Source organism: Octopus bimaculoides, chromosome 7, assembly GCF_046866305.1.
Source record: "Octopus bimaculoides isolate indiv1 chromosome 7, ASM4686630v1, whole genome shotgun sequence".
Lineage (NCBI taxonomy): Eukaryota > Metazoa > Mollusca > Cephalopoda > Octopoda > Octopodidae > Octopus > Octopus bimaculoides.
In genome coordinates, this window is record NC_142934.1 from 92,445,661 (window position 1) to 92,469,434 (window position 23,774).

Genomic DNA, 23,774 nt, shown 5'->3' on the forward strand with positions numbered 1-23,774 from the left:
CCCTTTATATTTTCCCTGCGAGGGTACCTGTTAATACCTTCTATAGGAGGTTAAGACAAGCAATGGGTCAGTAATTGCCAACCTCATTGCCCTTTGACCAATCTTTGATTAACAATGTCGTTCTTCCCTCTAACATATACTCCGGAACTGTATCTCTCTGTAGGCAATTGTCTAATTGCAACGCAATTCTCTTGTGTGTTGAGCTAAACCACTTGAGCAAGTAGCCTTGAATTCCGTCTGGTGTTGCTACTTTCCCATTTGGCAGCTTTGATATCTGTGCAATGACATCTTCCGTTGTTATGCACACATGGTCCTTTCGTGGAGCCTCCGGGTGATGGAGTCCGGATCTCATGGAATGAATCCACTCAGCACTGTGGTTGTGCAAAACTTCTTTCCCCCAGATGTTATTCCAAAATTAGTGGGTTTCTTCTGCTTCATGAGGTGTATTATCTTTTGTATTTCCTCCTAAGCTCTTAAAAAACTGCCTCTCATTATTACTTTGAGCTGAAGCTCAAGTTGTAACTCTGGATTTTATGTCAATGATTGTCCAAATTCTAAAAGTAAAGGAACAGCATGGCAGTATATAAGCCAAAATATTCATAATTGCATCAAAATATGATTAGTCAACAGTACATCAGGGCTTGATTGATTGTTAAAAACATATACACCCAACCTTATGTACTTTTCTCCTTGTTTATAAACATAAACATCCAACTACACACACACACATATGCATGTAATTATCCTCATCATCATTTAATGTCCATTTACCATGCTGGTATGGGTTGGAATGTATTGATATACACACACATATAAACTACAAGTTCGTAGTTCATTAATTTGATACTAAGACAGGTGCGTGTGTGTGTGTGCGTGTGTGTGTGTGCGTGCGTGTGTGTGTGTGTGTGTGCGTGCGTGTGTGAGTGAGTGTATGTGTCTGCATGTGTTTGCATGTGTACACGTGTGTGTGTGAATGTATGTGTGTGTGTGTGCACATGTGTGTGTGAGTGTATGTGTGTGCATGTGTGTGTGTGCACATACGTGTGTGTGCATGTGTGTGTGTGTATGCTTGTCTGTGTGTGAGTGTATGTGTGTGTGCATGTGTGTGTGCTTGTGTATATGTGCACATGCATGTGTGTGCATATGTACATGAATACACATGTGTGCATTCGTGTGCATGTATGCACATGTGTCCACATGTGCGTATGCATGCAGTATGTGTAGGGGCATGTGTACATGTATACACATGTATGTGCCTGCATATGTGTGCATTGTATGCATATGTACACATGTTTGTGCATACATGTATTGTATGTTTTTTAGAATTCAGCTTTATAGAATATCAAGCTGTAATAATTATGTCTTTCCTAAGAATATTAATAATATCTGAGATCCAAAGGTGGCAAGATGGCAGAATCGTTAGCACGCTGGATGAAATACCTTGCAGTATTTCATCTGTCTTTACGTTCTGAGTTCAAATTCCACCGAGATCAACTTTGCTTTTCATCCTTTTGGGGTCAATTAAATAAGTACCAGTTACGCACTAGGATCGATCTAATCGACTGGCCCCCCTCCCCGAAATCATCCTTTCAGGGTCAATTAAATAGGTATCAGTTACACACTGGGGTCAATCTAATCGACTGGCCCCCTCCCCAAAAATTTCAGGCCTTGTGCCTCAAGTATTACTACTGTTGGAGACCCACAGTAGTCTATGCCTTCACACTAGAACTAAATCTCGAATTTAACTCGCTTCAATTTTACACTTTTGTACAATTTTCTCTTTCTAATTATTGGATAAAAATATATTTCCCTTCGCTGACACAAGCCATAAATCTAGAAAGACGAAGGAGTATATAATCATATCTTCCATTAAACACCAATTATTTTCAGATCTTACGTTCCATGCAGGAATATTAAATCACCTTCAGGACTTGACTCACTCTTTATTTTATTGGTTTTGCAAAGCTAAAACCATAATGTTTCCATCGATGAGATTTGAAATCAGAGCATAAAGGATCATAACGAAATAATCACAGGTGTTTTGTGCAGGTCATTTTGTCCGATTTATTCCAGTCCACCACCAAGAGTTCAATACATTGATTCTTTGAAATGCCTGCTTCTTATTTTATAACAAGTCATGATGGAGGAAAGGCAAAGAGATGGCAGAACCATCATCATATTGCACAGAATGCGTAGCGGCATTTTTTTCAGGTTCAAATCCTGCTGAGGTCAACTGATGCTACATAATAAACAGCTGTGCCACATAAAAAGCACCTGTATTAGTGCCACATAATAAGCACCTGTGTTGGTGTCACATAATAAGCACCTGTGTTGGTGCCACATAATAAGCACCTGTGTTGGCACCATGTAAAAATCCCCTGTACTGCTTAGTACACTCTGTAAACTTGTTGGTGTTAGGAAGGGCATCCAGTCATAAAAACCTTGCCAAACCAGATGACAGAAGCCTGGTGCAGCTCTCCAGCCTTGCCATCTCCTGTCAAATTTTCCAACCCACAGCACCATGGGAAATAGATATTGAATGATGATGGTGATGATGATGATAATGAAAAGAATTTAGCGGACATAGAATTTCCTGTAAAGTACTTTAAGCAAAAGAGTCTCAATGTAGGTATTATCAAGATCACCTCAGTATAGCAGCCAAAATCTCCCTCAACAAAGTTCCTGTTTGTCTTTAAAAGAAATGAAATATGTTTTATCTTTCGAGCATATGTTGTATGTTAGAAGTGAAGTTGCCCCACAACAAAGACAAGATTGTCACAAATTGATTGGCAAGAGTTAATTAATAATGAAATTGTATGAAGACCTGATAAAAAGGAAAACATTAGTTAAAAATAACTAGGGTGGGGGGTGCAGTGTAGGAAAATACAGTAACAACATGAAACTATTTTACATACACCACATACACGTATTTATAAATATGTAGGCATATATACATACAATGATGCACACACACATACACATGTCTATAAAAAGCATTTATATACGTAGATATAGATATATACAATAATAGACATATATACATTTATGGTAAGTATTTATATATATGAACATACATACATACATACAATAACACACACTTAAATATATTAATTTATTCTTTTCCATGTTTCAGTCAATGTGCTATTGCCATGCTGGAGCACCATCTTCAAGTGTTTATTCCTTCATATTTAACCCCAGTTCTTATTTCCTCTCAGGTACTCCTTTTATCCCCTACTATTTGTTGAACCACTAAGTTATGTGGCATGCTGACAATTCTGCCAGATGACCACCTTAATAATAATAATAATAATAATAATAATAATAATAATGATAATAATAATATGTAGAGTCTTAGCACCTGTAGAATATAAAGCAAAACATGACAGAGTCGGCCAGTACTTACACTGGACAATATGTCAGCATTATAAAAAGAGTAAAAGAATAAAAGAGCATGATTGTTACATTTAAATGTTAGCATAGACAGACAAAGCCAGGACATGGATTTAATCAGGAAAAACATTAGGAAACAATGAGATAATCCTAACAAAAAAATCAAATTTGAGTGGATGAACCAAGGTGAATGAGACAGAAATTTAATTCTTACTTTTCAATGGTTTCGTGAAGACCTCTTTTAGTTTTCTTAGCTTTAGCAACAGCTGAGATGAGGGATGTAAAAGAACGGTTTTTTCTGAGATCTGAAACGACGCTTTCCATTATGTCCTGGACATATTGTCTGCAAATAATAAAAGAAAAAATTGATATTATGATAATGTAAATTTCTATCAATCTAACATTATGTTTGTATGGGTAAATTACATTATTTCGAAGACATTAGCTATTGGAAGTTATAACAGGTTTTCTTATAGAAACCCTTCCAAACTCATTAAAATATCCACCAGATGATGGAAGAGTTATACAAAGAGCTTAAAATGGGGTCTGCTGTTGTATAGCAACCAGCAAAAAATGAAGAGAACCAGTGAGGTCTAAATTAGGCAGGTTTTTATGATGATCATTTATCAGCCAACAGGTTTTCTATCTATGGCCATCTTGTGCATTATTTACATTATTTACATTCAATGAATATTTGTCCTCCTCTTGTTTGTTGTTAACACAATATTACGGCTGATATACCCTCCAGCCTTCATCAGGTGTCTTAGGGAAATTTCAAAACTGGGTTTTCATTCCTAAGATATTTTTCGATGTTATTATTATTATCATTATTAGTATTATTATTATTATTATTATTGTTATTATTGTTATTATTGTTATTCAGGTCACTGCCTGGAATTGAACTCAGAATCTTGGGGTTAAGAGTGCAGGTTACTAACCCCAAGATTCCGAGTTTGATTCCAAGCTGTGACCTGAATAATGATAATAATAATAATTATAATAATAATAATAATAATAATAATAATAATAATAATAACAATAATAATAATAATAACATCGAAAAATACCTTAGGAATGAGAACCCAGGTTCGAAATTTCCCCAAGACACCTGATGAACAGACGTTAAACGATGATGATGATGATAATGATGATGATGATGATATATCACTACTTCACATCATCTATGTCATTAAATCTCTAGAAAAGCCAAGAGCCTAACACAATTTCATTTCCTCTCTTACAGAGGAAGTGGAGTTTTCATATATGTTAGTGGCCCTTAATCTCTTAATATCCACCACAAGGTTCATTCCTTACTGCAGTGTAGGGGTTTGTGTGCCTCAATGACCTCAAGAGCTATTCCAGCAGAGGGCAAGCTCAACCTCCAATGCTTGACAGGCCACAGAAGAGAGACCAGACTAATACAGATTACCTCTTCCAGAGGTGAAAACGGGTCTGCACAGGGATAACACCCCAAGCTAGAAAAAAGAGCAAACACACAGAAGCATGGACGACAATTCAAAACCAACAAGTCTTGTGAGACAATGGCCTTCCTTCAGTGAAGGTCGGATAATGAAGTAGAGCTTAGAATGCAAGGATCTGACTGCAGGGAAACAGAAAAGACAGTTCACAGTTGAGAGTAATGGAGAAAAGTTCTCGATGTTTTTTGCTTGAAAGGGAATGAATGGCTTAAGTAATCTCTTTGTGGAATGACCAATTTGAAGAGAGAAAACAGAAGAAGGGACTGGTTTTGGAATTATCAAAATAAGCAAAATATAATCCAAATAATGAGAGATAAAACATGTAAGTGTTTGTCAATGGAGAAACAGGATCAAAATTTGATGAGATGCTGTAACAACTAAAATAAATAATGCAAATGTGAACTAGAAAAGAAATTATAGAAATTTTAATGAAATATTTAAGACAGAACTTTTCCAACAAGTTCCATAATGTCTGCTTTTATGTTAGAGAAAACCTTAAAATGCTTTACTAATTTCATTTCTGTAAAGTTTTGCTCGCAGATGAAAATACAACCAAAGGGTGAAAACATACAATCAGCAAACTTGTTTAAAAATGGAAATTCTTTAGGCAGAAATACATAAAATTCTACAAGACTCTCTCTCTTTAATCTTTTTGATGCCAACCTGCCTGAAACTGCCCCAAGTTCTTTGACAGAAGCTTCCTGTTTCAAAGTGAACTAAGTTAAAAACCTTCCCTCATCCAGATTCTAGAATCATAATGACAAAAGTATTTTACTAAATTCTAAATTATTTTCAAAAGTAATTGAAAAAAAGGCTACAAGAATATAGTAACAGAAGAGTTAAACATAGATTTCAGTTTCTCATTGGAATGAAGGTCAATTGCTTCTATTTGATACTTAATGGTAGTTTCTTCTGGTGACACATTAAAGGAATTCTAAACATTAATTTCTGTCTGATAACTATGAAACACATGGAATCTCTTAACAAATTCTTCCTTTAAATGTTTTAGTGCTTCAGAACATGTTTTTATTGAGTTCAATGACGCATTCTACTCATTCATCATTCCGAAGGCAATAAGAGAACCACTCAATACTAGCGAGATACAATTAACATTTCTAGAATTTCTTTTTTTTGAAACCATACTAAATTGCTGCCATGTAGTCAAACAAACATCAGTCTATGACATTGCACAGTTGTAATGAGAAGATTTTTAATGAAAATGATAATTAACCCCCTCTCCCTCCATCTCACATGGGTTCTGATTGTCATTGACAATGAAGTCTCTTTACAAAAGTATAATAAAAACCTTTACACAATGGTTGCATCCATTCGCTTCAAGAGTTGCATGTGGCCTGACAACCACAGGTCAGGAACCACTGAAACAAGACACGTGAACTTTGAGGGCAAAAGATAGGAGGACAAACTAAAAGAGAACCAGGATGAAGAGTCAAGAGTTCATATCCTGTCATTGCTGCTAGGATATTTAATTTTTTTGGTTTTATGTCATGCATTTTGTAAGCAAACAATGGTAGTTTGGTTATAGATTCCCCACAAGTCGGTCCTTAGATCACTGCATTTCTGATAAGGGAGTAACAAGAGAGGGTCTATGCAGCGCTGGTCAAGCAAATACCACAAGGTATGTTTGTCTAACACTTGAGTTTTATGTTTTTTTACAGATGTGGACATCTTTTGATGTTACACCAAGGATAAACAAAAATAACCAAATACGAGCACACTCAATATACACAGGTATCACAATCAGAAATTGTGTGGAAGCCCTTGATATGGTGTGTGTGTGTGTGTGTGTGTGTGTGTGTGTGTGTGTGTGCATGCATGTTTAAGTGCATGTGTGTGTGTGTGTGTGCATATGTAAAGTGTATGTAAATGTGTGTGCATGAGTGTGTATGCATGTGTATGTGTGTGCATAAGTGTGTGTGTGTATGCAAGTATAAGCATGACGTGTGTGTGTGTGTGTGTACATGTATGTGCATGGGTGTGTGTATCTGTAAGTGTATGTGTATCCATAAGTGTGTGTGTGTGTGTGTGTGTGTGTGTGTGTGTTTAATCTCCATACGTCTTTACACTGACCCTCCCCCCACCCACATGGGCAACCATGATATTTCTGCCCCACAAAATAAATCCAATGGCTCAGAACTTCAACAGACAAAACCCGGTGGAATAAATAAAATTTCAGTTGGAAACAAGGAAGCATTGGTCTTGGAAAGGACATCAAGCTAAAGAATTCTATCTTGAGAATCTTTCTTTGTTTCATGCCAACATGGAAAAGTACACAGAAAAGGAAATGGTCAGTGGAGGCAGCAGTGGCAGCGGTAGCGATGGCAGTGTTATTTTAATGACCACCTTTCCCTGCTTGCATGAATTGGATGGAATATGTTGAGGTGAATATTCGAGGGCCGAATGCCTTTCCTGTCACCAACCTTCACTTGTTTCCAGATAAGCTAATACTTCTTCCAAGACCAGACATGTTTCCTGAGAAAACTGGAATCAAAAGACACAATTTGCCTGATGATAACACTCACTCACAACAATCACATGAAGTCAAGACAAGGAGACAGTAACACACACACACATCATCATCATCATCATTGTCATCGTTTAACATCTGCTTTCCATGCTGGCATGGGTTGGACGGTTTGACTGGGGACTGGTGAGCCAGAAGGCTGCACCAGGCTCCAATCTGATCTGGCAGAGTTTCTACAGCTGGATGCCTTTCCTAAAGCCAACCACTCCGAGAGTGTAGTGGGTGCTTTTACATGCCACTGGCACGGGAGCAACTCAGCTGGTTCTGGCAACGACCATGCTCAAAAGGCATTTTTTACATGCTACCTGCACGGGGGCCGGTCCAGCAGCAGCACTGTCACCAACCACGCTCGAATGTTGTTTTACACATGTCACTGGCACATGTGCCAGTAAGGAGACACTGGCAATGATCATGCTCAAATGGTGCTTTTTACATGCCACTGGCATGGGAACCAATCAGCAGCCCTGACAACAATCATGCTTGGATGGTGCTTTTAACATTCCACTGGCACAAGTGCCAATCAGGCGGTACTGTTATCGGCCATGTCAGTGATTTTGATTTGATTTCATTTGCCTCAATAGGTCTTCGCAAGCAAAGTTTATTGTCCAATGAATGAGGGGTACTCATAAGTGGGCTGCTTACACCCACTGGCATAGGCCATGGGTTATGGTCTCACTTGGCTTGTCGGGTCTTCTCAAGCACAGCATATCTCCAAAACATATATATATATGTATGATAGGCTTCTTTCAGTTTCCATTTACCAAATCTACACACAAGGCTTTGATCAGCCTGTGGCTATAGCAGAAGACACTTGCCCAAGGTGCCATGCAAAGGGACCGAACCCAGGACCTGGTGCTTGGGAAGCAAACTTCGTCACTCAGCCATGTCTGGGATTTGACCAATTTGAAATTTCAAACCAAAATATCAAAATAAATTAAAATATAAAATTGAAAGAAAATTTTTTTAAATAGTTTAAAATGAAAATTTTGCTTTCTTTTTTTTTTTTTCTTTTGTAAGTTTGGCTTGTATAACAAGTAGTCCCATAAGAAAGGAAGCATTTAATGTGATGTAAATTCCTGAATACTGCTTCACTTGTGAAACACCTGGTACTTTGATAAATTTCATTCTAGAACCATTACAAACTCAACCAAAACCTAACAATTCAAATATTTTAACAATATTTCAGTTACCTTTTTTTTCTTTTTTTTTATGACTTCACAGTTGGCAGAAAGAGACTTCAAATAGGCACTAAACACATTTGCTACTCATAGAACATCAATTTTTAATAGATGTGTGTGGGGGTGGGGAGTGGCTGGTTTTGTGTGTGTGTGTGTGTGTGTGTGTGTGTGTACAAGTGTAATTGTAGAGAGAATGAAAAGATAAAGAGAATCTTTGGCAGAATAGGGTGTAAGCGGAAAGATATTAAAATTTTATAGGGATTCATAAATAAATGAAAGTGAGAGAAAATAACATAAAAGAGAAAATAAAACCAAATGTCTAAATTTAATTTAATATTTTTATGACTGATTTACAACAATAATGCTTGCTGGTCTTTGGTTCGGACAAAACTGTCTAAATCCATGCTTGGTAATTTTTGGGGTTTTTTTTAATGTTTTTTAATAAAAGAAAATAGATTATAATTCTGTGGTTGTAGTCGAAGTGGGAAATATATGTTTACAAAGTGTGATGAAAATAATAATAATAATAATAATAATAATAATAATAATAATAATAATAATAATAATAATAATAATAATAATAATAATAATAATAATGATAATAATAATAATAATAATAATAATAATAATAATAATAATGATAATAATAATAATAATAATGTTTTTCAATGACATCAATTAAAATACACTTTATGTCGAAATGTACTAAATAAAATTTTATGAGGAAATATTGGGAAAACAAAATTTCAGCCATTGTTATTGCAATATAGAATGATTTTTTTATTTATTTTGTTGTTGTTGTTGTTGTTGTTGTTGTTGTTGTTGTTGTTGTTGTTGTTGTTGTTGTTGTTGTTGTTGTTGTTGTTATTGTTGTTGTTATTGTTATTATTATTATTATTATTATTATTATTATTATTATTATTATTATTATTATTATTATTATTATTATTATTATTATTATTATTATTATTATTATTATTATTATTATTATTATTATTATTATTATTATTATTATTATTATTATTATTATTATTATTATTATTATTATTATTATTATTATTATTATTATTATTATTATTATTATTATTATTATTATTATTATTATTATTATTATTATTATTATTATTATTATTATTATTATTATTATTATTATTATTATTATTATTATTATTATTATTATTATTATTATTATTATTATTATTATTATTATTATTATTATTATTATTATTATTATTATTATTATTATTATTATTATTATTATTATTATTATTATTATTATTATTATTATTATTATTATTATTATTATTATTATTATTATTATTATTATTATTGAAGCAGCAAGCTGAGCAAAATGCTTAGTGGTATTTCACCTGTTGCTATGCTCTGAGTTCAAATCCCACCGAGGTCAAATTTGTCTTTCGTTTTTTCAGGGTCGGTAAATTAAGTACCTGTAACACACTGGGGATCGATGTAATCGACTAGTCGGCTCCTCCAAAATTCAGGTCTTATTGCCTTCTAGATCCCGTACCGGTGGCACATAAAAAGCACCATCTGAACATGGTCGATGCCAGTGCCCCTTGACTGGCCCCTGTACCAATGGCACGTAAAAAGCATTATCTGAACATGATCAATACCAGGGCCGCCTGACTGGCTCCTGTGCTGGGGGCGCATAAAAAGCATCCACTACACTCTTGGAGTGGATGGTATTAGAAAAGGCATCCAGCTGTAGAAACCTTGCCAGACCAGATTGGAACCTGGAAACTAGTGGTTGGGAAGCAAGCTTCTTACCACACAGCCACTGCTGTGCCTACATATACATATATATATATATATATATATATATATATATATATATATATATATATATATATATATATATATATATATATATATATATATATATATATATATATATATATATATATATATATATATATACATATATATACATATATATACATATATATATATATATATATATATATATATATATATATATATATATATATATATATATATATATAGTAAATGAGTATATGCATATATACGTACAGGTATGTGCGTACTGACATCCACCTGTATGTATAGGTGCATATCTGGGTACAGGACATTGCAAACAAAACGTAGACGAGAAAACACACAAGCCACATAGAGAACATTCTACTTCATCAGCTACCCTCGTTTTAACACCGGCGTTTCGAAGAGCTGGGCAGGGCGCATCGTTAAAACGGCTCTTCCCATGGACCGCAAATTAAATTTGTATACACAAATTAAATCTTGCCATGGAGGAATGTAGTGGCGGACAAAAAACAAGACAGGAAAACAAACAGAAAAGGCTTTACGGCCAGACGAGAAAAATTATGTGTGTATGAACGCTGTGAGGCACGAACTTGAAAGGGACGAAGTAGTTCACGTGTTTGCTCGGCGATAGCCAAGGAAGAAAAGGATTATTGACCGGAAGATGTAACCATGCCGGTGTAAGGGGAAGAGAGAGAGAGGACATTTGTGTATGTACATTTAAATGTACATATATGTATTTATGTAAAAATCCTGCCAAAACAGTCACAGAAGTCCGTTGCAGCCTGACCAGCTCTTGTGGTACCGTCCCACCCATGCTTGCATGGAACACAGCCATTAGATGATGATGATGATGATGACGACGGGCTTCTTTCAGTTTCCATCTACCAAATCCACTCACCAAGCTTTGGTTGGCCCAAGGCTATAGTAGAAGACACTTGCCCAAGGTGCCACAGTGGGACTGAACCCACAACCATGTGGTTGGGAAGCAACTTTCTTACGCCTGAATACAATGGTGCTTCAGCTCTCGGTCAAATACTTCCTATTTTCTTTTCATTTATCTGGATATTCTTATCAATGGTTTCCTGTTGTCTTCCTCAAATCTTATTCAAGGATCAGAAACATAAAAATTCAGAGTTACAAAATTAAGTTTTTGCTTTAGAATATATTTTTGTTACTCTACTTTCGGTATTGAGTACTCACTATCTTCCATCTTGTTTACATTGAAGTGTTTGTTTCTATTACATACATACATACACATGTCTGTTTATCTGTCTAGTTGGGTGCTTATCAGCTCACTTATCTACTTATCTAAATACAACTCTAAATAAAACACTGGACCACTGAGAACCTATTTTTATTGGGGCAACAGGAAATATGCTGACCCGTCTGGAGCAAAGTATGGCTGAACTTCGGATTTTGGGGAGAGAATGCAAATCCTTAATTCATAAGCCACAAATGATCACAATATCTGGGAGTAAAAAAAATCTGCAGGACCCTCTAAAGATTTAAAGAAAGATGGACAAAACAAGATACTTTCGTTCACAACCTTGCTACCAAGTAAGTAGGTGACCGGTCAAAGTTTAATCTGAATTAAAAAGAGAAAGACATACACACATACATACAAGCATACACACATGCATAAACACACACACACACACACACACACACACATAAACATATATATACATCAGTGTTAACTAACCATGAAATGAAAGAATGGCTTATTTAACATATCATTCTAAATTCACTGCAATTTAATATGGAAGTATTCACTGATAATAAGTGAACATTCAAAAGCAATACTTTTGAACAAACTACAAATTTAGACATTAATCTGCAAAAGCAAGATCAGAGTTTCATAAATAACATATTTGTCTGAATACAAACAATTCTTTAGTTTTGAGCGAGTTGTGTTTTTATAATTAAATATATTCAAAATAGTTGAGATATCTCCAAAAGTAGAATACCAGGCTAAAAGCAACATGATATGGTATTCCATCTTTCTTATTCATATGAGTGAGTTCAAACCCTACAACAACTGGCTTTGTATTTTTATTCCTTTAGATTTCAGAAATAGAAATACTCACATGCCTGCAGGTTCAATCCCACTGCATGGCACCGACAACAAGGGTCTTCTTCTATAACCCCAGGCTGATCAATGCCTTGTGAGTGGATTTGGCATCCAGAAACAATGTAAGTATGTGTGTATGTATGTCATTTTTCAGTGCCACTTGACTGGCACCCATGCCGGTGGCACATATAAAGCACCATTTGAATGTGGTCGATGCCAGTGCCACCTGACTGGCTCCTGTGCTGGTGGCATGTAAAAAGCACCCACTACACTCTCGGAGTGGTTAGCGTTAGGAAGGGCATCTAGCTGTAGAAAACCTTGCCAGAACAGATTGGAGCCTGGTTCAGACTCCTGGCTTACCAGTCCTCAGTCAAACCGTCCAACCCATGCCAGCATGGAAAACGGACGTTAAACGACGATGATGATGATGATTTCAAGATTTCTTGTCAATAAAGAGAGAGTTGGTTTCTAACCTTCATTCCAAGGCTCCTTCATTCAAATTTCAACAACATCAACAGAGTATTTTTGCTTGTAAATGTGTATGAGTGCACGTGTACATATATGTATGCATGCATATTATTGTATGCAGATAAACTTGTGTGTGCCTACATATATATATGTAAGTATATATGCGTGTACGTATGTATGCTCTTCTCTTCCTCATTTTAATGTAGAATAAACTTTGGCCAGCCACCGACTGAGCAGCAAGGTCGTGAAGGAAAGCATCTTGTTTCAATCACTGTTCTTTAAATGTTTTTATAGTCCCAGATATCATAATCATTCATAACATATGTATGTATATAAGCATGTATGTATGTGTGTGTGTGTATGTGTGCATGCATGTATGTATTTATGTATATGTGTATATATGTATGCATGCAAGTATGTATGTATTTATGTGTGTGTGTGTATATGTATGTATGTAATGTATGTATGCATGTGCGGATGCATGTATGTATTTATGTATGTGTGTATATATTTATGCATGTATGTATGTATTTATGTATGTGTGCAAGCATGTATGTATGTACATATGTATGTATGCGCGCATGCATGCATACATGTATGTATGCATGCATGTATGTATGTATATAAAGATGTATGTATGCATGCATGGATGTATGTATGCATCTATGTAAGCATGTATGTATACATGTATGCATATTGTTGTATGCATGTATGCATGTATGTGTGTGTATGTGTGTATGTATGTATATATATATATGTATGCATGTATGTGTGTATGTGCACATGTATCATCATCATCATCATCGTTAACGTATGTTTTCCATGCTGGCATGGGTTGGACGATTTGACTGAGGACTAGCGAACCAGATGGCTGCACCAGGCTCCAATCTGATCTGGCAGAGTAGTTATATTTTTCTTATGAATCACATAGACCTCATAGAAGTGCTCAAGTCAAACCTGAGACTTGAATTTCTTCCATTTTATTTATTCTATATATATATATATATATATATATATATATATATATATATATATATATATGATGGGCTTCTTTCAGTTTCCATCTACCAAATCCACTCACAAAGAGAAGACAAAAGGAAAAAGAAAGGGAGGGAGGGAGAGGCAAGGTAACAAGAGCGGATTGAGAGAAACAACAAGAGGAAAAAGCAGAAAGTTCAAAAAGTTCAAACATCATGATGGATGGATAGATAGATAGATAGATGGATGGATGGATGGATGGATGGATGGATGGATGGATAGATGGATATGTCTTTCTGGGGCTAAAAACACCAGTAACACCGTCTTCTATAGGACCACCACATTTAGTTGACAAATATATTTTATGAATAAGCAGACATGGATAAACCGACAGACAGATAAATAAATAAATGGATGAAAAAGTTCAAAATTTAAAATTGGGGGAGGGAGTGGAATTTGAGCTCCTTATTAAACTTTATAACATTAATTATTAAATATTAATGTTTGTTTCTCATAAAATGGTGAATATTTAATTTACATTAAATTGTTATTTACGATTATTTAAGGCAACACAAGTAAAATGCAAATTCTTTTCATTTTAATGTTTTTGTCTGGATTTAATTTTGATTTCCATATGTTCGTCAATTCGCTACGATCTCTTTGTGTAAACAAAATCAAAAATTTAAATTGGGGAGGGGGGAGTGAAATTTAAAAAAATTTTTTTTTTGCATATTCGTAATCTCCAACATCTAAAACATAGGAATCTGAAAAAAATTCTTCAAAAAAATGCATTTTTCAAGGAGAGATGCGAAACTGCATTAGCCCCGCAAAATGCATTTGCCTATAATTGTCGTTTTATTCTTTATTTGTAGTGGGACTACCAGCAATGTCTCACAGAAGATGGATTTTAAGGAGACACTGTTTGAAAAAATAGCTGAGCTAAGCATTAATGGTATCAGCAAAGAAGAAAATAAATGGTTTTTAGTAAGAAGGATACGAAATGCAAATAAATGAACAACATCTGCTGAACAAATAAATTATATATACACCCAGTTAACTCATGCCAACAGGAAAAAGGTGGGGGATCATGCATTAAGACAATGATGGTGGGGGTGAAGGTGGGGGGTGAAGGTGGGGGTGAAGGTGGGGGTGAAGGTGGGGTGAAGGTGGGGGTGAAAGTGGGGGGAGAAGAAGAAGAAGAAGAAGAAGAAGAAGAAGAAGAAGAAGAAGAAGAAGAAGAATAGGAAGAAGAAAAGGGAGGAGGGGGAGGAGGGGGAGGAGGGGGAGGAGGGGGGGGAGGAGAAGAAGAAGAAGAAGAAGAAGAAGAAGAAGAAGAAGAAGAAGAAGAAGAAGAAGAAGAATTGGAAGAAGAAAAGGGAGGAGGGGGAGGAGGAGGAGGAGGAGAAGAAGAAGAAGAAGAAGAAGAAGAAGAAGAAGAAGAAGAAGAAGAAGAAGAAGAAGAATTGAAAGAATTGGAAGAAGGAGGAGGACTATGAGAAGAACAAGGAGGAGGATTCAGTCTTTCTGGGTCCAAGCCAACTTGGGGTCCGTGATGCAATCATCCAAGTTATTAGAAATAGCAGGTAAATCGCACTCAAATATTATCCTGGCAGCTTAAAAGCAGTGAAGTACACATTGGATAATCCAAGAAGACAATCTCGTTACACCCAACTGCTCATTCAAGGTTGACCTGGGGCTAAACAACAACTCTTTGAATGCGTATGACTGAGAAACGGATAAATTCCAGTCCAATCCAGCAGGTTGCTATAGTCTCAAATCTCTAAACAAAAAAACAAAAACTCCAGTGGGTGGCAGGAGTGGGGGGGGGGGGAAGTTATCATTTAAATGAATTCTAGAGATTACCACAAAAAATTTAAAAAATAAAAAATCTGAATGCAATTCTAAAAATCAGAAATATCTCAGTGGCAGTCATTATCAGCTATTTGATAAAGAATATCATATTCTGAAGTGCTTCGAAGACGTTGTTGAAAATAAAATCTCCTTTCTGTTATGGTGGGCGAGGAATTAACATTTCTGGTAAAAAAAACCCATTATGACATCTTATAAAATTGGTTTGATAAGGTTTTGGCATGCATAGGTTATCCAGACGCCATCTTTGCTGAAGCACAAGAATTCCTGACTTTGTTATAATTATGTGGTGAACATGGATGAAGTCCTTAGAAGTGCAGGCATGGCTGTATGGTAAGAAATTTGTTTCCTGACCACATGGCTCTGGGTTCAGTCCCGCTGTGTGTCACCTTGAGCGAGTGTCTTCTACTATAGTCACGGACTGACCAAAGTATTATGGATTTGGTTGATGGAAAGTGAAAGAAACCCATCATGCGTGTGTGTCTGTGTGTGTCTGTCTGTCCCCCCCCCCACACACACACCATGGCTTGACAACTGGTGTTGGTGTGCTTAGCGGTTCAGCAAAAGAGACTGATTGAATAAGTACCAGGCCTTAAAAAGTGCTGACATCGATTCATTTGACCAGAAACTCTTCAAGGCGGTGCCCCAGCATGGCCACAGTGTAATGACTGAACCAAATACAAGATGAAAAATAAAGAAGATTTTACAACAAACATTTTCTCGTGGACAGAATGTAAAGCTTGATACGACAAAGTGGATAATATTATTTCCTGGCAACCAATGACACTGAGTTTATTTCTGATATGATGTGGTGGCCATGCTATGCTTCCAACAAGATGAATTTACAATACAGGTTCAATCCCTTATCAGACCCTTTCACTTCAATGAAAGGCAAATGAAATGAGGTGGGCTCTCTACTAAGCACACTTGTTCACATGACACCACAAAGACACAAATTAATGATCACCCATAATGAGTCACATGATATTTTTATTTATATATTTTTTTTGTTTTGTCTTGTTCTCCTCACTGCATCCAGGGTTCAGGCACTTTTAACTCTCTCTTTGTTGATTCATTAACCCTTTAGCATTCAAGCCAACTATATCAAGCCCAAATATTCTCCCTATTGTATATTCAAACCAACCAGGTCTGGCCTCTCCCACCTATCCTAGAGTGTCATTCTAAAAATAAATGATTGAAATGACTGAAATGTCAAAGCTACCAGATCATGCATAATTAATTCTAAACAAGGTGAATAAACAAAATAAATTTTTTATCATGAGGACACTGACTAAAAATTTCACTTTTTGAATCCAAGACGTGTGTGTGCATGTGTATATGTGTGTGTGTAGCCATCATTCTTGATAGTCACAATATCTAAAGAAAGATTTTCCTAAGATAAAATTATTAATTATATTTTAAATGTTTAAAAAACACAGTAAAATACTTTTGTAAGAAATTTATTGGAGTGCTTTCACTGTTTTCGGCTTTTCAAACACACATGTTATGTGTTATCTTGAGAAAAAGAGTTATGTATAATCTCAATAAAGATTAAAATGCATACGTATATCATCATCCTCATCATTCAAAGTCCATCTTCCATGCTGCCATGGGTTTTATATATATCTATATAGAAGCTTTTATGAGGTTTTTGCTATAGATAAAAATTTTGATTTGCATATGGGTTAAACCATACTCTGTTGAGGTCAGAGAAGCTAAAACATATGGTCGTACTTGCCTGCAAACAATGACCAGATGAGTTACTGTTAAACAATGTAAATTGAGTTGAGAAATTTATTGTTGATGTCTTGAAATTATCTTCCCGACTCTTTGTGAGACACCAACAATTGCCACCATGTTTTTGTTTTCTGTCTCCATTTCGGAAAGAAATTTCAATAAATTATGAATTTATTCAGTACAGCATTCAGTACACTTTTTAACTTAATTATGTATACAGTGATGCATGTGTGTGTGTGTGTGCACATGCACACACATATACTTACATAAAAATATATACATTTATATAAACATATGTAAAATATGTCTACACATGTGTATGTGTGTCATGTGTTTATATGTACATTTATTTGAATATACATGTACACACACACATATATATATATACATGTGTAGATGGGTCTACATACATACACACACACACACACACATATATATATATATATATATATATATATATATATATATATATATGTGTGTGTGTGTGTGTGTATATACACACACTCATATATACACATGTATCAGTCTACATATATATATTTATATATATGCATATAAGCAATGTTAATTCTCTAAATGAAGTATTAACAGTAACTGCACGATAAAGTGTAGTATATTGCCACTTAAGTGTGGCTGACCCCTAGGGGTGGATGTTACTGTTGCTTTTAGCCCCAGGAGGACATCTCCTCCAGCTGGCTTATCGACACACGACTGTGTCCTGTTTGCCAAGGGAGTTATCCCTCTCACCACGACCAGCAGCACGAACGTATCCGGATTTCAGGGTTATTTCCCTTCTTCGGCGTTCGACAGCTGATGACCTTGGTGAGAGAGAAAAACCTGGCAAAATCTTATATCTTCTTTTCCAGTGACATTCTTCACTGATATTGAAAAGGTGAAAACAAGCAATGTTAATTCTCTAAATGAAGTATTAACAGTAACTGCACGATAAAGTGTAGTATATTGCCACTTAAGTGTGGCTGACCCGGATACGTTCGTGCTGCTGGTCGTGGTGAGAGGGATAACTCCCTTGGCAAACAGGACACAGTCGTGTGTCGATAAGCCAGCTGGAGGAGATGTCCTCCTGGGGCTAAAAGCAACAGTAACATCCACCCCTAGGGGTCAGCCACACTTAAGTGGCAATATACTACACTTTATCGTGCAGTTACTGTTAATACTTCATTTAGAGAATTAACATTGCTTGTTTTCACCTTTTCAATATCAGTGAAGAATGTCACTGGAAAAGAAGATATAAGATTTTGCCAGGTTTTTCTCTCTCACCAAGGTCATCAGCTGTCGAACGCCGAAGAAGGGAAATAACCCTGAAATCCGGATACGTTCGTGCTGCTGGTCGTGGTGAGAGGGATAACTCCCTTGGCAAACAGGACACAGTCGTGTGTCGATAAGCCAGCTGGAGGAGATGTCCTCCTGGGGCTAAAAGCAACAGTAACATCCACCCCTAGGGGTCAGCCACACTTAAGTGGCAATATACTACACTATATGCATATATATATATATATATATATATATATATATACACACACACACACACATATATATATGTATATATATAAACACACACACATACACACACACACATGTGTGTGTTATATATCTTTTGTGTGTCTACATATTATTTTGCAAAGAGTTTTACTGGTCTCCTTCTCATTATTAAATCTACCAATTTCAATAAGATATTCGTATTAATGGATATTATTAATGGAAATATCTGCGGAGTTTCCACTCATAACAGGTTCAACTCCTTTGCTTTGTTTATTTGTTTGTTTTATTATTTTCTTTTATTGTTTTTTTTTTTGTATTTTATCTTCAATTCTTTCCCTTCACTATTTTTGCACAACTCGTAACTATTACACTATGAGTTCGTGGTGATGCAGGTGGTGGTGAGGTGGTGGTAGAGGTGGTGGTAGAGGTGGTGGTAGAGGTGGTGGTAGAGGTGGTGGTAGAGGTGGTGGTGGTGGTGGTGGTGGTGGTGAGGTAGTCGTGGTGGTGAGGTGGTGGTGGTGAGGTAGTCGTGGTGGTGAGGTGGTGGTGAGGTGGTGGTAGAGGTGGTGGTGGCTTTGGTGGTGGTGGTGGTGGTGGTGGTGGTGAGGTAGTCGTGGTGGTGAGATGATGGTGGTGGTGGTAGGAGTGGTAGTGAGGGTGGTGGAGCAGTAGTGGTGGTGGTGGGGCAGTAGTGATGGTAGTGATGATGGTGATGGTGATGGTGTTGGTGGTGGTGGTGTGAGTGGGTGTGTTGGTAATGTTGTTGTTAATGTCTGTGGTGATGGTGGTGATGGTGGTGTTGATGTGGTTGGCAGAGGTGAGGGAGTTGTTAAGTTTTTTGGTGTTGAGGATGAAGTTAGTGGTTTTGATAAATGTGGTCACGATGGTTGTGTCTGTGGTGGTAGTAGTTGTAAAGGCCGTAGTATTGGACGTTGTTGAAGTGGTGGTGTTAGTGGAGATGATAGTAGCACTCGTGATTGTGATGGCCAAGGTAGTTGTAGTGGTGTTCATGCTGGTCAGTGTGATGTTAGCTGTGGTGGTAGTGGTGGTAGAAGCTGTTGGTGTTTTGCTCACATGCCATTTTGGTTGGAACCAAAACTTTTCGCCATAATATTTCTTTCATCTTCATTTCCCCCAACATCTTCATTGCTACCTGAGCCTCCCCCTCATCATCATTGTAATCATCATCATTATCATCATAACCATAATCATCATCATCATCACCATCGTCATCATCATCATCATCATCATCATCATCATCATTGTTGTTCTTCATCTCTTCCACCTCATAATTATAATCATAAAATTGATGATGATGATGATGATGATGATGATGATGATGATGATGATGGTGATGATGACGACAACAATGAGGAAGAGGAAGGAAGGAGGAGGAGGATCATTATCTTATGATGATAATGATCATGATCCTTATCACCGTTATCCCCATCACCCCACCACCACCACCACCACCTTCGTCGTCATCAGCATCCTCACTATCTTTTTATGTTTACATCTTTTGTGAGTTGCCAGTTTTATAAAGACAGACTTTTCCACTTCACTGAAACAAAATCAATATTTTTTTAATAAAAGTTATCTACACAATTTAGATCTCGTACGCATACTTATAAACACATACGTACATATGTACGCGTATATGTGTATGTATATGATATGCGTAATTGTGAATAACACACTTAAAACATTTATGGGTTAGAGATAATGAAATGAGGAAAGCAAAACAAAGGCTGCTTCCATAGTGAAGAATACAAAAGCATCCCAAAGTTTAATTGCCATTTGATACAAATGGAATAATAAGCAAAATTAGTTTGAAAAAACCTCTGCATTCAAAATCTTATTTGTTGGTTTTATTATTTAACCTACGTCCACCTTTACAAAACAGAACCTGATAATATGACAATCAATAAAATGATGTAAGACAAATTAAAAGAATAATATACTGTGCTTGAGAAGACCCGTCAAGTCATGGTCGATGCCACTGTTGCGTAACTGGCCCCTTCAATCGTTGGGTGATAGGGTGTGCTTGGGAAGACCTGTTGAACCAAGTGAAATCATAGTCATGGCAGGTGCCAGTGCCATCTGAGGCACCATTCAGGCATTGGATCTATATATATGAATATATATATATACAGTGTAAAGACATTCGAGCGAGATCGTTGCCAGTGCTGCCGAACTGGCTCCTGTGCAGGTGGCACGTAAAATACACCATTTTGAGCATGGCCATTGCCAGTACCGCCTGACTGGCCTTCATGCCGGTGGCACGTAAAAGCACCTACTGCACTCTCAGAGTGGTTGGCATTAGGAAGGCCATCCAGCTGTAGAAACTCTGCCAAATCAGATTGGAGCCTGGTGTAGCCATCTGGTTCACCAGTCCTCAGTCAAATCGTCCAACCCATGCTAGCATGGAAAGCGGATGTTAAACGACGAAGATGATGATGATGACAGGGTGTGATGTGATGATGATGAGGATGCTCTTCACCATCATCATCATCATCATCGTCATCATCATTTAACATCTGTTTTCCATACTGGTTTGTGAGGAGCCAGCAAGTTAGAGAGTGACACTAGTCTCCAATCTGTTCTGGCAATGTTTCTACAGCTGGATGCCCTTCCTAAAGCCAACCACTCTTAGAGTGTAGTGGATGCTTTTATGTGCCACTGGTACGAGACCCAGTCAGGCGGTACTGGCATTGGCCATGCTCAAATGGTGCTTTTTACGTGCTACCTGCACAAGAGCCAGTCAGGTGGCACTGGCAATGACCACACTCAAATGGTGCTTTTTTTTCACGTGCCACCAGCACAGGAGTCAGTCACTGGCCCTGGCAATGATCACGCTCGAATGATGCTTTTAACGTTCCACTGGCACAAGTGCCAGTCAGGTGGTACTGTCATTGGCCATGACAGTGATTTCACTTGCCTCAACAGATCTTCGCAAGCATACATATATATATATATATATATATATATATATATATATATATATATATATATATATATACATACATATACATATAGATAAATAGACAGACAGACAGACAGACAGACAGACAGACAGACAGACAGACAGACAGACAGACAGATAGACAGATAGAGATATATATGCACACATACACATGGATGTGTATGTGATGTGTAAATGATGTGTGTGTGTGTGTACACATGTATTTATTGCCACTGTCAGTTACAATGATGAGTGTTTCTATTAACGGAACAGCCTGCTTATGAAATCAACATGCAAGTGGCTGAATACTCCACAGACATCAATACCCTTAATGTAGTTCTCAAGGAGGTTCAGCATGACACAGAATGTGACAAGGCTGGCCCCACTGAATTACAGTTACAACTCATGGACTGATGGAGCAATGTGAAATAAAGTGTCTTGCCCAAGGACACACTGTGTCACTAGGAATTAAACAACACACACACACAACAATAATATGTACGTGCAAATAGAAAGCAAGAGAAAGATAGAGAGTGAGTGGAGCGGGAGAGACGGAGAGAGAGATATTACAAATTATTAATTGAACGTGATTGGCATAAAACATTTTCCTTCTCCTCAGATATATAAAGAGAAATATGCTGACACACATAGACAGAGAGGGGGAGAGGGGAGGGTGTGTGGAAAGGGAGGGGGAGGGGGAGGGGGGAGGGGGAGAGGAAAAGAGAGGATGAGAAAAACATTACCCCTTTTGTTACTATATTTATTTTGAGATGCTCTGTTTTTCTCTCAATTATTTTAAATATATCAAAGAATTTAGTAAAATAACTTAGTTATCATTCAGCTAGTGTTAGGAACATAAATTGTGACTAACTTTTGAAAACAAGGCATTTGTACTCAGACCCAGAGGTAGTTTCAGCCGGGATGGTAACAAAAGGGTTACATTAATCATTTATTAACCCTTTTGTTACCATTCTTCTGCTGAGATGCTCTATGGTTCTTTCAATTAATTCTAAATATAACAAAGAATTTAGTAAAATAACTTAGTTATCATTCAGCTAATGTTAGGAACATAAATTGTAATTAAGGTTTAGAACTTTTAAAAACAAGACATTTGTACTCAGAGTCAGAGGTGGTTTCAGCCAGGGTTAAATTAATCATTTGTCAAAATGTCTGATTTCAAGTAAGTCCTCATTGAATCAGCAACACCAAATAAGTGGCGCCAAAACAGCTGAGCCAAAACAACTCGTACCCTGAATTTGTATACACACAGAAACAAGCACACACACACACACACACACACACACACACATGTGTGTGTGCATATGAAAAGAAAGACTGAAAAGAAGGACGAGACAGGCCAAAAGACCGACAGACAAACAGTCTGAGAAGCAAACAGTCGGAAATGTATAAAAGTTTCTTTGAATAATTCTTTGCCTTAAGTGATAATGGAAATTCTTGAGTGGATATTAATATTTAACATAAGGCCGAGACATAGTTGGCTTGATTGTGTCTTTGGCACTTAGACAATCTTGGAATTTAACCTTTTATTCCAAAGTCAATGGTTAATGAAAATTATTTTGAAAGTGGAAATAATGTCTTTTATCTATAATGAAACCAAGGATGACTAATATGTGTACGCGTATATTATATATATATACACACACACATACATATATGTATATATAAAATAAATATATATACATAGATATATATATATATATATATATATATATATATATATATATATATATACATATATATATATATATATTTAAGATAAATATATATTATATATATATAT

General features: G+C 36.4%; 1 protein-coding gene across 1 annotated transcript in view; it reads right to left on the reverse strand.

The window, feature by feature from the left end:
- Positions 1 to 23,774, reverse strand: part of LOC106875816 (dynein regulatory complex protein 9) — a 144,990-nt gene that overhangs the window by 64,894 nt on the left and 56,322 nt on the right. The window contains exon 4 of the mRNA XM_014924096.3: positions 3,605 to 3,733. Coding sequence (XP_014779582.1) covers positions 3,605 to 3,733 — 129 coding nt within the window. The remainder of the gene's footprint in view (positions 1 to 3,604; positions 3,734 to 23,774) is intronic.